Below are 14,649 nucleotides of genomic sequence, written 5' to 3'. Positions count from 1 at the left end.
GTTTGGATGAGTGTTTAACCCCTCTTTTATTCATCATACTTTTTGATGAGAGTGATTAGTGCTGATTCAATTACAATTGTGTAGTGTTTTGAACTTCTGGAGGTAATTTGCTTTCAACGTTTGTTTCATGTGTATATTCTGAGTTTGCAGGTAGAAGAGGAGTATTTGACTTAGTTACTGGATTGAACCACTTGAGAAAAACTTTTTGAAAAACTTGTTGCTTGATTGTCGGTAAACTTTGCTGGAGGTAAGTAATTTTGTTTAGGGACAAACAAAACTCTAAGTTGGGGAGAGTTTGTTAGGAGTAAATTAATGGTAAATTCATGTGTTAATATAAGTGATTTCTTCTCTAAACCAATGCAAAAATGTGATGAATCCATAGGTTTTTATTAAGAATTGAACTGAATAAGTTTAGTTCGTGCGTAAAGCAAATCGAATCACTTGTGGGTGTTATTGTTGCAGGTTTTGAGCTGAATAAGAACTTAAGAAGAACATGAGGAGGAAAGAAAGCTGGAAGTCTCAAAGGCTGAAGAAAAAGATGGAAAATACAAAGGGCGCGCCGCGAGAGTTCCGAGGCGCGCCGCGAAAATACTTCTGCTTGAGGGGCGCGCCGCGCCAGCCCGTTGCCGCGCCGCGGCCTCGGCGTTAAAAGCCCAAAAGTTCTGTTTTAAAGCCCTAGTTTTCCAAGTGGTGAGATATACTTTGGGGGAGCGAAATTAGGAGAGCTATCTGATTCTGAAGCTGAGAACAACAATTGAAGGTGGATTCTTTACCAATCGAAGACATTCTATTGATGAAGATGAATTCCTCCATTGATTCTTGTATGTTCTTCATGTCTATGGAGAGCTAAATCCCTCTTGTTGAGTCTAAGGTAGTAGTTAACCTATGAATATACATTACCATTGATTAATTCCTGTGAACAATTGTTTGAATTTATTATCAATAAGAAACCTTGCTTTTAATTTACATCATTGTTGAATCTTTGATCGAAAGAAAGGATTTAACTTTTGCCCTAGGTTACTATATTGATTCAATTGCAATTTGCAGAGATGGAATTGTAATTGGGTTTTCATAATTATCGTTCTTAATTACTATTATCGTTATTGTGATTTGGAGAGATCGAATCTCATACCGGTAAAAGTTATCTAATTTGATTTGCAGACATGGAATCTTATTTGAGGATAAGTGAAGATAATGATTCAAAGGATTGTTCTATTGAGAATTAATTGATAATTGTATAGGATTAGGTTGATGAACCCTAAAGACTCAACATCTTTCTTTAATTGTTAACACAAAGTCCTTTACTTGCTTTTATTTTATTATTTGCTTTTGATATTATTATTAGTATAAAACCAACCAAACCAAATTTCTTAATTCAAAATAAACAACTATAGAACGGCAGTGATATTAACCAATCCCTGTGGATACGATATATTACCGAAAATATTTACCCACAAATACTTTCAACACACCCCATATTTTCTAATTTTAATTTCATCGGAAATTAAATTATTATTTAGAATTATTTGGTATTTTGTTGAATTATTGGAAAATTATGGATTAAGGGCCATTGGGCTAGAATGGTGAGATTGGTAGTATGGGGGTGCTAAGGGAGTAAGCCCATTACTAATTATTTTATGTTTTCATAAAATAAAGGAAATAAGGAAATTGGGAAAAAGGAAAAAGGAACGTGAAAAGCAGAGCAGAGGAGATGAGAGATTGGAAAGCTGATACGTGAAAGAGGAACAGAAGAGGAAGAGGGCTAATCAAGATCTTTGGCTAAGGTAAGGGGGGACTCTTCCGGTTAATATCTTTTATCGTATTATAGATAATAGGACTGATTTAGATGCATTGTTTGTGTCAATTAGTTGTATGATGGATTGGGGTTTTGGGATGATTTTGATGGGAATTGTATGATGTGATGAATTGTATGATTATATGACTGTTATGATGATTGAATGATCCTTTTGTGTGTTATATTTGTGTTATAACATGTATGTGGCTGATATGGTGGTATTTGAGGTTCATAACATAACTTGATTTGGGTTTTGGGGATTTTGGGATGAATCCCGTAATGCTGTCAATCGATGTGAGATCTCTGACTTTTGCCAGTTCGCGCCGCGAAGGTAGGTGCGCGCCGCGAAGGCGTACTTGTTTTCTCGCATCGCGCCGCGTGCATAGGTTGGCGCCGCGAACGTGTTTGTATGCTTCAGGTCGCGCCGCGAACTTTGGTTGCGCCGCGTGCTGTAGCGATAACTGTTTTCTTGTAAAAAGTTAAAGATGTGTAACTTTCAAACCGTAAGTCCGTTTTAGACGCCGTTTTGGACGTTGTTCCTTAAATTGAATGTTCTACCATATGAAACGAATAAAACAATAACAACTTGATTTTATTTTAAAAAGTATCATTTTCTTCAAATGTGGTTTATTCTGGTTTTGCATAGCTGATGAGGTGCAATGGTTGTTGTGTGCATAATTGAATATGTGCAATGATGTATGTTGTGATAATGTGGTTGCTTCTGTTAATTGTGCAAATGGGCGTTGTTCATGGTAAATATGGTTATCATGTGTTTTGAGGAATGATGGGGTAAATACTCTGTCGTTGATGAGTTGCTTTGTTGTACTTGGTACACGATTTTGAGGGGTGTTATCGTTGTTGCACTGTATAATGAATGATTTACCTGTTATGATGTTGTGGCTGTAATTGGTGTTTGTTATACATATATTGTTGGTGTAAAATATGTATTTTATTATGGTTGAGAAATAGCATAACTGTGTATGGCTATTGATTATTGTGGTGGTTGATGATTATGACATTTGGTTGATTTATGTGGGTGATGAGCATGTTATGGTTGATACATGCATTCATAATCATTATGTGGCTGATCCTTGACGATGGTGGATCAGTGGTAGCTAATTCCCATTGTGTGGAATTAGTGAGTGGGTGTTGCCGTATCCTTGACGATGGTGGATCAGTGAGATGGGTTATCCCAGATTTTGGTACCACATGCATATAGTTGCATCTGCATTAGGTTACTTGTGTTATTATAACATGAATGAAAGATTGTCCAATGTTATAATATGTGATGATTTTGTAATGGTTATGATTTGTTTGGATGAATTATGGTGTTGTCTCTTGGTAATGTATTCTATTTGTTGTTGTGTGTTGATGAGTACTTCCTGACAATCTGAATATAATGAAATTGGATGAATAATGTGACTATGATGTGTTATTGTTTATGATTCGATAACATTTGTTAATTGTGAATGAGACTCACCCTTACTTTGATGATTTCAGATTGGCGAGTAGCGGCTTTTGGCTCGGTGAGGATTAGCTCATGAGTCAGTTTGTTTAGTATAGCATTCGGTGTCATGCTCTGATATTGTAACACTGGGGGAACGTTAGTTTAGAGTTTATGATGATACTCTATTTTGTTGTTATTGGAGTAATTTTGTGAGATATTGCATAGATGATGTTATGCTTATCTGTTGATTATTGTTCCGCTGTATAGAAACATGATTCTGTTAAATGGATGATTTTCCCCTAAGTGAAGCATGACAATTGATTTATGATAATTTGTTTTAAATTGAATTGTGGCACCCTTGTTTTCATGTTTTACTCTGAATTATTTTATTAATTTCCGCGGGGTTTAGAAGGGTGTTACAATAGTGGTATCAGAGCAGGTCGGTCCGTCCGGCCAATTGTTGAGTCAGTTGAGTTGCGCGACAGTTGTATATTGTCGGCATTTTATTCCTTGGTACGCGACATGTGAGTGAATCACTGTCGGTACTTGGTTGTTTGTTGCAGGTGTTGGATTGAAACAAGTGGGGGAGAAGCTTCGCTTCTCGGTTATGTTTCAGTTGCAAGAAGATTGATTCAGTAGGCTGTTGTTGGCAACAGTGCGAGCGTTGTCGGAGTTTGTTGTTTTCCGAATTGAAGGTGACTTGGAATTAAGACTTCACTGGGAATTGAGTTGGAACATCTTGAAGGAAGATGATTAGAGGTAATTGACAGTTATTGTAAGAGAAGGAAATTGGAAAGTTGCAATGTGTCAGCGCTGCTGGTGTGCTGCGAAGCTGTCAGTTGAGTAGCCTTACGACTCAGAAGAGGTTCAGCTGCAAGTTTGCGAAGAGGATTGATGTAGTAATGTTCCAGAAATTGCGCTTCAGCGATGGGAAGTGTTGATCAAGTTATAATAATGTTTGGAAGTAAAGAGATATGATAAGGGGCTGTTTGGAATGTGATAGAGTTGAAGAGAATGAGTTTTGGAGAGAGATTTTCGTAAGCAAAACGCAGGAAAATTGCTGAATAGCTGCGGAACTTCGAAAATTCATAACTGGAGTTTTGGACATCCGAATTGAGTTCCGTTTGAAGCGTCGGAAAGCTAAAGAGATGAACTTTGTTATAAAAATGGTTGCAGCAGCTGTAACATAATTAATTGTGACACGATGACGTTGGAAGGAGGCGAAGTTACGGTTACTCTTGCTCTTATAACTAGACTTGTTTATTGGTACTGCACGGGATGTCAGTGTCAGTGTTGAATGGATCGAAGGAATACTTGGAAGGTTTTTTGAGAAGTAATTTTAAGAATTGAATTTACCAATTGAGGAGTTTTGGATATATCGTATAGAGTGTCGCTGCATGATGTCAGTGTTGCATTTTCGGACAATGATTGGAAAATTCATATCTTGGGTTCCGAGTGTCGGATTAATGTGCCGTTTGAACCTACGAGGAGGAGGGATTGTGTTCTAATTTATGGAAGAGTTATAAATACGGTAGAGTGACCCTATGAGGAGAGTTTCTGAAGTCGGTTACGGGAGTGTGAAACTTGTTGAATAAGAATGCCTACTATCGGGATTGTTTGAAACAAAATTGAGTGGAACATGTTATTGATGAATAGGTGGATGAGATGTTCGATAATAAAGATGATTTGAGTGCCGATGGATTTTAGTGAGGAGTGAATTAGTAAGAAAGGTGAAATAAACTTTGGGAACAGTTGAAGTCGTAATTATGATGCCAAAGTAACGACAGGTATAAAAGAAGAATTATAGAGAATTTCTAACACCTGTTGATGTGAGGAAGACTTGTTGAGATTCCGAGTGGAATGATATTGGGATGTGAAAGACGTCACAGGATTGGGAGTCAAACCACGAGTTTTGAATGTTGTCGCGGTCTTCTGCCAAGATGAGGATTTTGATTTGGAACGGAATGGATAGTAATGTACGAGTATGTTAGTGACTATGAAGTTTGGAAGTACTTAACAAGTGTGTGATGCTAAGTGACTATGAAGCGGATTGTGTGAAATGTTGGACGTTGGTGTCTCACCGACAAGATCCAATAAGAGGGAAGTGTGCGAGTTGTAAAGACTCAAAGTGGATTGTTGAACTATGACGATGTTAATGAGTTTGAGTGCAAACTCGGAAAGGACACTATTATGTAGTAACGATGGTTTATGCTTACATATGGTTGTCGGCTATCTATTGACAAATTGAGGACTTGATCACCCTTAATCTCTTGTTGGTAGTAGACGGAAATCATATAGATGGGATGAACTTGTTTTGTTACCTTAATGGTTTTAAGATGTGATGAATACCAAGCCTTGAGAATAATCACTCACTATGTTGTGTGAACTTATGAAGAAGTGAATATGAAAGAGTGCAACATGGTGGATGATGACTTAAGACGGGTAATCAGAGTCGCGCAGCGAAAGTATGATGTGGAGTAGTGTTATGAGTACTACTCGCGGGAAGTAAGGAATTAATATGTCGGGAGCCTACATAGAGAATAAGTATTGATCTATATGTTGGATTTAGAATCCAGTGGATGTAAGGATGTCGTGTCGAAGAATTATAACTCTTTTGAATAATTTCCGAGATGATGAATATGTCATTACGGTTGTACGTAGTTAACAAGTATGTATTCGGCAAAATTAAAACGAAGGATTGATGATATATGGTGCTGTAATAATTTTGTGCTGTTATTGAGGGGATATTGTAAATTCCATATATAATGAGGAATTACACTCTATGAAGGACGGAGTTGATTTGATTCTTAGTAGAGAGCGTGACTTAGTTGAGCTTTTTGTAAGCGATGGTATACTGAGGCTGATGAGTGTGTACTGGTTCTGATGGTTAGGATGTTTAAATAGAGGAAGCAAATCAGGAATTGGTTTTCGTTGGATGCGAGTAAGGATTGCTAAATGGTAGATTAGTACCATGAATGATGAAGAATGATTCTTGAAACGAATGAGTAAAGAGAGTCGGAATCGGGTAAAACTCAGAAATCTATTTGGTATAGATGATTGTGATGAGTAGTCAGAGTAGTGCGGAAAAAGCGGAATGTAACGTGTTGGATAATTACTGGTGTGATTTAAGAAGAGTCAGATAATTGGAATTCAATGGTATAGGAATATGAGTATTGAGTTTCTTGAAGGAAGCGGTTGGTGAAAAGTGTAAGTATTATTTTATCGCTCAGATGGAAGAGTATGTCTAAGGTTGGTATGTTTGGTAGATGATATGCATTACTGCAGTGTTAATCAGTGTGATCATACTATAGATTGTGTCATTGTATTACTCGGCTGTTGAGCGTATTGTATAGGTTGTACCTCAATGTTCAGTTGTTGTTAACCTTTTTGGAGCTATAGCGAGTGGTATACTTTTGGATAGTCAAATGCGACGCAAGAACTGGGATTTGAATGTATGAAACATGTTTCCTGTTGGTTATGTCAGATGGATTTTTGGGGATTGACTGATGGTAATGTTAATTGAGAGTTGGAGACTCAGGTGAAGGACTCTTATACGAGCTGGTTACTTGAGGTATGTTTTCGAGGACGAAAACTCTTTTAGTGGGGGAGAGTTGTAACACCCCATATTTTCTAATTTTAATTTCATCGGAAATTAAATTATTATTTAGAATTATTTGGTATTTTGTTGAATTATTGGAAAATTATGGATTAAGGGCCATTGGGCTAGAATGGTGAGATTGGTAGTATGGGGGTGCTAAGGGAGTAAGCCCATTACTAATTATTTTATGTTTTCATAAAATAAAGGAAATAAGGAAATTGGGAAAAAGGAAAAAGGAACGTGAAAAGCAGAGCAGAGGAGATGAGAGATTGGAAAGCTGATACGTGAAAGAGGAACAGAAGAGGAAGAGGGCTAATCAAGATCTTTGGCTAAGGTAAGGGGGGACTCTTCCGGTTAATATCTTTTATCGTATTATAGATAATAGGACTGATTTAGATGCATTGTTTGTGTCAATTAGTTGTATGATGGATTGGGGTTTTGGGATGATTTTGATGGGAATTGTATGATGTGATGAATTGTATGATTATATGACTGTTATGATGATTGAATGATCCTTTTGTGTGTTATATTTGTGTTATAACATGTATGTGGCTGATATGGTGGTATTTGAGGTTCATAACATAACTTGATTTGGGTTTTGGGGATTTTGGGATGAATCCCGTAATGCTGTCAATCGATGTGAGATCTCTGACTTTTGCCAGTTCGCGCCGCGAAGGTAGGTGCGCGCCGCGAAGGCGTACTTGTTTTCTCGCATCGCGCCGCGTGCATAGGTTGGCGCCGCGAACGTGTTTGTATGCTTCAGGTCGCGCCGCGAACTTTGGTTGCGCCGCGTGCTGTAGCGATAACTGTTTTCTTGTAAAAAGTTAAAGATGTGTAACTTTCAAACCGTAAGTCCGTTTTAGACGCCGTTTTGGACGTTGTTCCTTAAATTGAATGTTCTACCATATGAAACGAATAAAACAATAACAACTTGATTTTATTTTAAAAAGTATCATTTTCTTCAAATGTGGTTTATTCTGGTTTTGCATAGCTGATGAGGTGCAATGGTTGTTGTGTGCATAATTGAATATGTGCAATGATGTATGTTGTGATAATGTGGTTGCTTCTGTTAATTGTGCAAATGGGCGTTGTTCATGGTAAATATGGTTATCATGTGTTTTGAGGAATGATGGGGTAAATACTCTGTCGTTGATGAGTTGCTTTGTTGTACTTGGTACACGATTTTGAGGGGTGTTATCGTTGTTGCACTGTATAATGAATGATTTACCTGTTATGATGTTGTGGCTGTAATTGGTGTTTGTTATACATATATTGTTGGTGTAAAATATGTATTTTATTATGGTTGAGAAATAGCATAACTGTGTATGGCTATTGATTATTGTGGTGGTTGATGATTATGACATTTGGTTGATTTATGTGGGTGATGAGCATGTTATGGTTGATACATGCATTCATAATCATTATGTGGCTGATCCTTGACGATGGTGGATCAGTGGTAGCTAATTCCCATTGTGTGGAATTAGTGAGTGGGTGTTGCCGTATCCTTGACGATGGTGGATCAGTGAGATGGGTTATCCCAGATTTTGGTACCACATGCATATAGTTGCATCTGCATTAGGTTACTTGTGTTATTATAACATGAATGAAAGATTGTCCAATGTTATAATATGTGATGATTTTGTAATGGTTATGATTTGTTTGGATGAATTATGGTGTTGTCTCTTGGTAATGTATTCTATTTGTTGTTGTGTGTTGATGAGTACTTCCTGACAATCTGAATATAATGAAATTGGATGAATAATGTGACTATGATGTGCTATTGTTTATGATTCGATAACATTTGTTAATTGTGAATGAGACTCACCCTTACTTTGATGATTTCAGATTGGCGAGTAGCGGCTTTTGGCTCGGTGAGGATTAGCTCATGAGTCAGTTTGTTTAGTATAGCGTTCGGTGTCATGCTCTGATATTGTAACACTGGGGGAACGTTAGTTTAGAGTTTATGATGATACTCTATTTTGTTGTTATTGGAGTAATTTTGTGAGATATTGCATAGATGATGTTATGCTTATCTGTTGATTATTGTTCCGCTGTATAGAAACATGATTCTGTTAAATGGATGATTTTCCCCTAAGTGAAGCATGACAATTGATTTATGATAATTTGTTTTAAATTGAATTGTGGCACCCTTGCTTTCATGTTTTACTCTGAATTATTTTATTAATTTCCGCGGGGTTTAGAAGGGTGTTACAAGCAGCATTTCCATTCACCATATCATCCATTTCTTCAGCAAAACCCTTCATTCTTTCCTCCTCACTATCATCAAAATGCACATCCCTAACTGACTCATCACTTGATTCATCCTCATCATCTGCTTTGCCCTTACCCTTCTCCCCAATCCTATCCATAAAAGTACTACCTCCTGACTCAGGTTTTACCTCACAATATATCTCAGCATCATATTTATTCGCTACAACAAACATTGTTAACTCAGCAACATCCGAGTCATCCCTAAATGGCAATATGTCTTCTTCAAAACTTCCATTTTCAAGTTTCCACCACATCTTAACAGTTTTTTCATCAAAGTCAGGTTCAATGGTTTTCACTAAGTCACGGGCTTCATAAAACGACCAGTAATTTATGTCTTGGTTAGTAAATCCAATTACATCCCCACCTTCGCATCTAATCTCTAGGTCTTTCACAAAATAACCTTTTATATAAAACACAACTTTAAAAATAATCATTTCCTGAGCCATACATATTAGGGTAAAATTTTTAGGTTGACTTCAGATAAAGTACTGACTACAATTAAAATACGAAACCCTAACAATTCTAAATTGGGAGAAGTGAGTTTACCTGGGTCCACGAGTATGAAGACAACAACAAATGTGAGGGACCACGAGGAGACAACAACAAGAGCGAGGGACCACGTAGAGGATAGAAAATGAATCTCAAAGAAGCTGGGACCACCAATGGAGAACAAGAACCACGCGCAGCTAGGGTTTTGCATTTGGGTTTAGGGAAGAACAAGAATGTGAACTTAGGGTTACTTAAGATGTGTATTTGATACACTTAAGTGAATCACCTTTTCCATTGTGGCAATTTTAATTTTTTATTTATCAAACGCACAATGTGAACGTGGTTTTGAATAAATCCCTAACATAGGCGAAATCCATTTTATAAGAATCAAACACCTCAAAATCATTTTAGAATCAATTTTATACCTTTAGAATTGTTTTTGCCTATTCCACAAAGCTAAAACTAAAAATTGGAAACCATAGTTAAAATTTAACCATAGTTAAGTTAGTTGGGTCCCATTCCATTATAAAAAGGTAGTATGTTTGGGTTAAGAGAACAAAAACTTAGACAAAAATAAAAGAAAAGGAAAATGATTAACCAGCAAAGCAAGAGGCAGTAGTAGTAAAATTGGGGCAAGATAGATTCTTCACAGTTTGTAAGGGCTTTGACAGATGGGTCACTGTACATCGTGACCGTCTTCTCAGATTCAAATTTCTCAACGTTACAGCCTTTTTCTCCAATTAGGTAATTCCATTTGTTCATCATTTCATCAAACACCTTGTGTTATGTCTTTTGCTGTTTCACTTTTCGTTCAATTCGAAACGCGCGCAAGTTCTAGGGTTTCCATTTTTCTTGATCGAGAGCTCAATTGTGATGTTTCTGTGAATTTTAACCGTTTTTGTTTGTTTTCTGTTGTTCAGCTCCTGTAGATCTGTGGCGGGATTTTGTTAGCCTCGAAATTCGTGTCCCGAAGTCACAGGTTGGTTTCCGAACATTCCTCACTCTGTCATCTCTTGTTGTTGTCCTTTTTTTCACAGTAAGATTCTTTTAAGAATTTAGATTTTTTATTTTTTTGGGTGAGAATTTGGATCATTTGGTGAGTTCGGTGCTTTTGATTTGTGATGACTTCATGCTAGTTACTATGTTAATGCTGTGTAAGTGTGTGTTTGGTGAGTTTGCAAATGAGTAGTTGATTATTGAATGGCATTTATTTACCATGTTCTTGTGATTATGACTGGAAACGGTGTTGCTATTTGCATCTAGTTTTTGTAAACAAGTTATAATAACTATATGATCTGTGGCAGTTAATGTTGAGCTGTCCTAACACATGCTTTGTTTAAGAAAAAATTGAGCCGTGTTACTTCTAGTGTTGCTAAGAAACTTGCTATGAAGAGGATTGAGATATTTGTTTTGTTAACGATGATGGGTTCTGTATGAGTATTTGAGTATGATATTGTTGTATACTCGGATTGTCTTATTGCTATACCTTAAAACAACAGATTTGTGGAGAACAATTTGAAGAGGAGCTTATGAATGTTAACTCTGAGTTAACATTTTGTTCTAAGCTGTAGCTCAAGTGATTGAGTTGGGGAATCCGAAGGACTTTGAGACGAGGCTCAAGTTTTAAATCCTAACTGCTAATATAATACACTAACAATCGGCATTTTTCTATAAAAAACTCAAGTTTACCTTTTCTGCTCTTTCCAAGTGTACTTGATTATTTGTTTAGGTTTTATAACTATATATGTCAGTGCTACACTGCTACATCAGTACTGGTTGGACACTGTTTTTCCATTTTCCTTCAGTTGCATTTATGCTGATTTGCTATGTTGTAATTTGACAAAAATGACACTTTGAAACTTGTCTCTCTTTGACACATGTAACATATGTTGTTCCATAGAGGTGTCCATAAAATTTTTCTATGATGTTCAATGCAAGACCCTAAGTTTAATTATTAAAAACTGAATATTCTTACAAGTTGCTAACATGATTTAAGAAATCATAGTATTTTTCTGTAATCGTTTTGAATATTGATAAGTGATGCATACTTTGAAAATCTGATTTGGTTTAATTGTTGATCAAAACACCTAAGCTTGTTTTTCTGTTGGTTCAGGTACACGAGGTTTCCTTATGCAAAGGTGGCTTGCTACAGACTCTAGTTGAGGTTTAAATCATTTGTCTTTTAGCTAAGTGTGGAGGAAAACATATCACGGGTTTGAAATGATGGAGTGCAACAAAGATGAGGCAGTTAGGGCCAAAGAAATAGCAGAGAGGAAATTTTCTGAAAGGGAATATATTGGTGCGAAGAAGTTTGCTATTAAGGCTCAAAGTTTGTATCCTGATTTGGAGGATGTTCCCCAGTTTTTGACTACTATTGACATTTATATATCTGCTGAGAACAAAGTAAGCGGAGAGATGGATTGGTATGGTATACTTGGAGTGAGCCCCTTTGCTGATGAAGAGACTGTTAGAAAGCAGTACAGGAAGTTAGCGCTCACCCTTCATCCTGACAAAAACAAGTCTTTAGGTGCAGAGGGTGCATTTAAACTGGTTTCAGAGGCATGGAGTTTGTTATCAGATAAGACAAAGAGATTAGAATATAACCAGAAGAGGAGTTTGAAAGGCTTCCAACATAATACTCCCAACCGTGGGCATCCATCAGCAGCGCCTAGTTCAAATAGTTATTATCATTTTAAGAAGAATGCATCTTCAAATGTGAGGACTGGGAATAATAATGCGAGGGCGCCTGCAACTTCTGTTCCTCCTCCCCAGAAAAAGGCTGAAACCTTTTGGACTATCTGTAATCGGTGCAGGACACATTATGAATATCTCAGAGTTTATTTGAATCACACCCTTTTATGTCCCAACTGTAATGAAGCTTTTGTGGCTGTAGAGAGGGGTCCTCCTCCCAATGTTTTTAAGCCGTCAAGTTCGCCCTCCTCGCATCAGCAGCACCAAAATTCTCGACGTCATCCAGGAACTAATAATTCAAACCATCTGTGGGGTTCCCAGTCCAGAATGGCTGGTTTTGGTAGCACAGATGGATCGTCATCTGTTGCCGCCCAAGCTGCAAGTGTTGTGCAGAAGGCAAGTGAGAAAGTGAAGAGAGAAGGAGCACCGTCAATTGCTGAATGGGAGAGGATTCAAATGTCTAAGAGGGCTGATGGTTCTATGAAGAAAAGGAGGACAGATGATATGCGCACTAATGGTTATCCAGGATATATGGCAAATCATATGGCTATGGGACATGGAGCAGCAGGCTTGGGCAGTTTCTCTGAATCAGGAAAGGTTAACATGGAAAAAGAAAGGATTTATGGTTTTTCAGGTCTTTCAAGCAAGCATAATAGCACGCGAGAGTTGTCAATGTTTGAGTTACGAAACATGTTGGTAAATAAGGCACGGAATGAAATTCGTAAGAAACTTGAAGAATGGAAGTTAAGGGCTGAAGCTAAGATTATCAACAAGAACAAAGAGAATAAGAGACACAAAAATATGCTTAATGACAAAACAACTGGTTCAGAGAATTATAAAGAGTCCAATGTTAATGGTAATAAGCATGTTGGTATTGGTTCTTTACCCGCCACATCTGATGATACAGTTAAGAGCCAAGCCTATGTTACAATCAATGTTCCGGATCCTGATTTTCACAATTTTGACTTGGATAGAGCTGAAAGTTCCTTTGCAGAGGATCAGGTCTGGGCTGCTTATGATGACGATGATGGAATGCCTAGATATTATGCTAGAATTCACAAGGTGATCTCCATTAAACCATTTAGAATGCGAATCAGTTGGCTTAACTCTCGAAACAACACTGAATTGGGCCCAATAGATTGGGTAGGTTCTGGTTTTTATAAAACTTGTGGGGATTTCAGGACTGGAAAGCATGAAGTAACTGAATCATTAAATTCATTTTCACACAAGGTTAGGTGGACAAAAGGCAACAGAGGAGTTGTGCGCATCTTTCCAGGTAGGGGAGAAGTCTGGGCACTTTATAGAAACTGGTCACCTGATTGGAATGAACATACTCCTGATGAAGTGATACATAAGTATGACATGGTAGAGGTGCTTGATGATTTCAGTGAAGAGCAAGGTATATCAGTCACTCCCCTTGTTAAGTTTCCTGGCTTTAGGACAGTATTTCGAAGGCACCAGGACCAGAATGAGGTTAAGAGGATTCCTAAAGAGGAGATGTTCCGATTCTCTCATCAGGTTCCTAATCACTTGCTTAGTGGGCAAGAAGCTCATAATGCTCCAATAGGCTGTCGAGAGTTGGATCCAGCAGCTACTCCTTTAGATCTCCTTCAGATAGAAACGGAAGCTAACGAGACAGCAGGTAATGTTAAGAAAGCCTGAGCAAGACACATAACCTACAGTTCAGTTCTACTGAAGAGCATGCATCTTGAATAGGAGAGAGGATGCTTCGACACCTTGTAGGGCAGAAATGTTCAAACGAGGATGACAAACAAAAAATGGGATGGTAGATGACAATGCACAACATTGTGACCTTTTATGCAGTAGGCTTGGGAAATTCAAATTAAAATTGATGAAAATACACCCTCTTACTCAACTTTTTGATTTTGTAAGTCCAACTCAGATAATCTCTAGTGTCTTTTGGTTTTTTGTTGTATAATTTTTAGACATGTTATTCCTAGACTTCATATGGATGTCCATACTCATGGTGAACACAGTTATTACTCATCAATCTTCAAACAAGATGATTATACTGTTGTTTTGGGATTATTACGTGCTTTCAGTGCCTGGTGATTTGCTTTTCCAGTTTATGAACAGGCCCATTCTATTAATGAGTTTTACTTCTGTCTGATTCATTTGCTAATTGCAGTTCTATACGTGATGCAATGAAGCATTTATTTAAAACTGCATTTAATGTAGATTAAAAAAACTGCACATTGTTTTTTATTACGACTTCCTGTTTTTAATAGAAAAACACTCGTGTTCTTCTGTGATCTACATGGGTCTCTGCTTGGCAACTATCACTAAGTATGGGTTGGTGAATGGTAGATTACATACCAGGCATAAAGTTGGTCGGAA

At 37.4% G+C, this 14,649-nt stretch overlaps 1 protein-coding gene across 1 annotated transcript; it reads left to right on the top strand.

The window, feature by feature from the left end:
* Positions 1 to 10,172: 10,172 nt before the first annotated feature.
* On the top strand, positions 10,173 to 14,402 carry LOC131622586 (uncharacterized). Its single transcript, XM_058893628.1, has 3 exons — positions 10,173 to 10,344; positions 10,521 to 10,579; positions 11,714 to 14,402. Exon 3 carries the CDS (start codon positions 11,821 to 11,823, stop codon positions 13,951 to 13,953), a length of 2,133 nt encoding a protein of 710 aa, XP_058749611.1. The 5' UTR covers positions 10,173 to 10,344; positions 10,521 to 10,579; positions 11,714 to 11,820; the 3' UTR covers positions 13,954 to 14,402.
* The last annotated feature ends 247 nt before the right edge of the window (positions 14,403 to 14,649 follow it).

Source organism: Vicia villosa, unplaced genomic scaffold (genome assembly GCF_029867415.1).
Source record: "Vicia villosa cultivar HV-30 ecotype Madison, WI unplaced genomic scaffold, Vvil1.0 ctg.000032F_1_1_3, whole genome shotgun sequence".
NCBI classification, from domain to species: domain Eukaryota; kingdom Viridiplantae; phylum Streptophyta; class Magnoliopsida; order Fabales; family Fabaceae; genus Vicia; species Vicia villosa.
This window is presented reverse-complemented; position numbering and strand designations above follow the sequence as displayed.

Bases quoted from the DNA above. Each gene is read 5' to 3' on its own strand.
- LOC131622586 (XM_058893628.1), top strand. From the start codon at position 11,821: ATGATGGAGTGCAACAAAGATGAGGCAGTTAGGGCCAAAGAAATAGCA.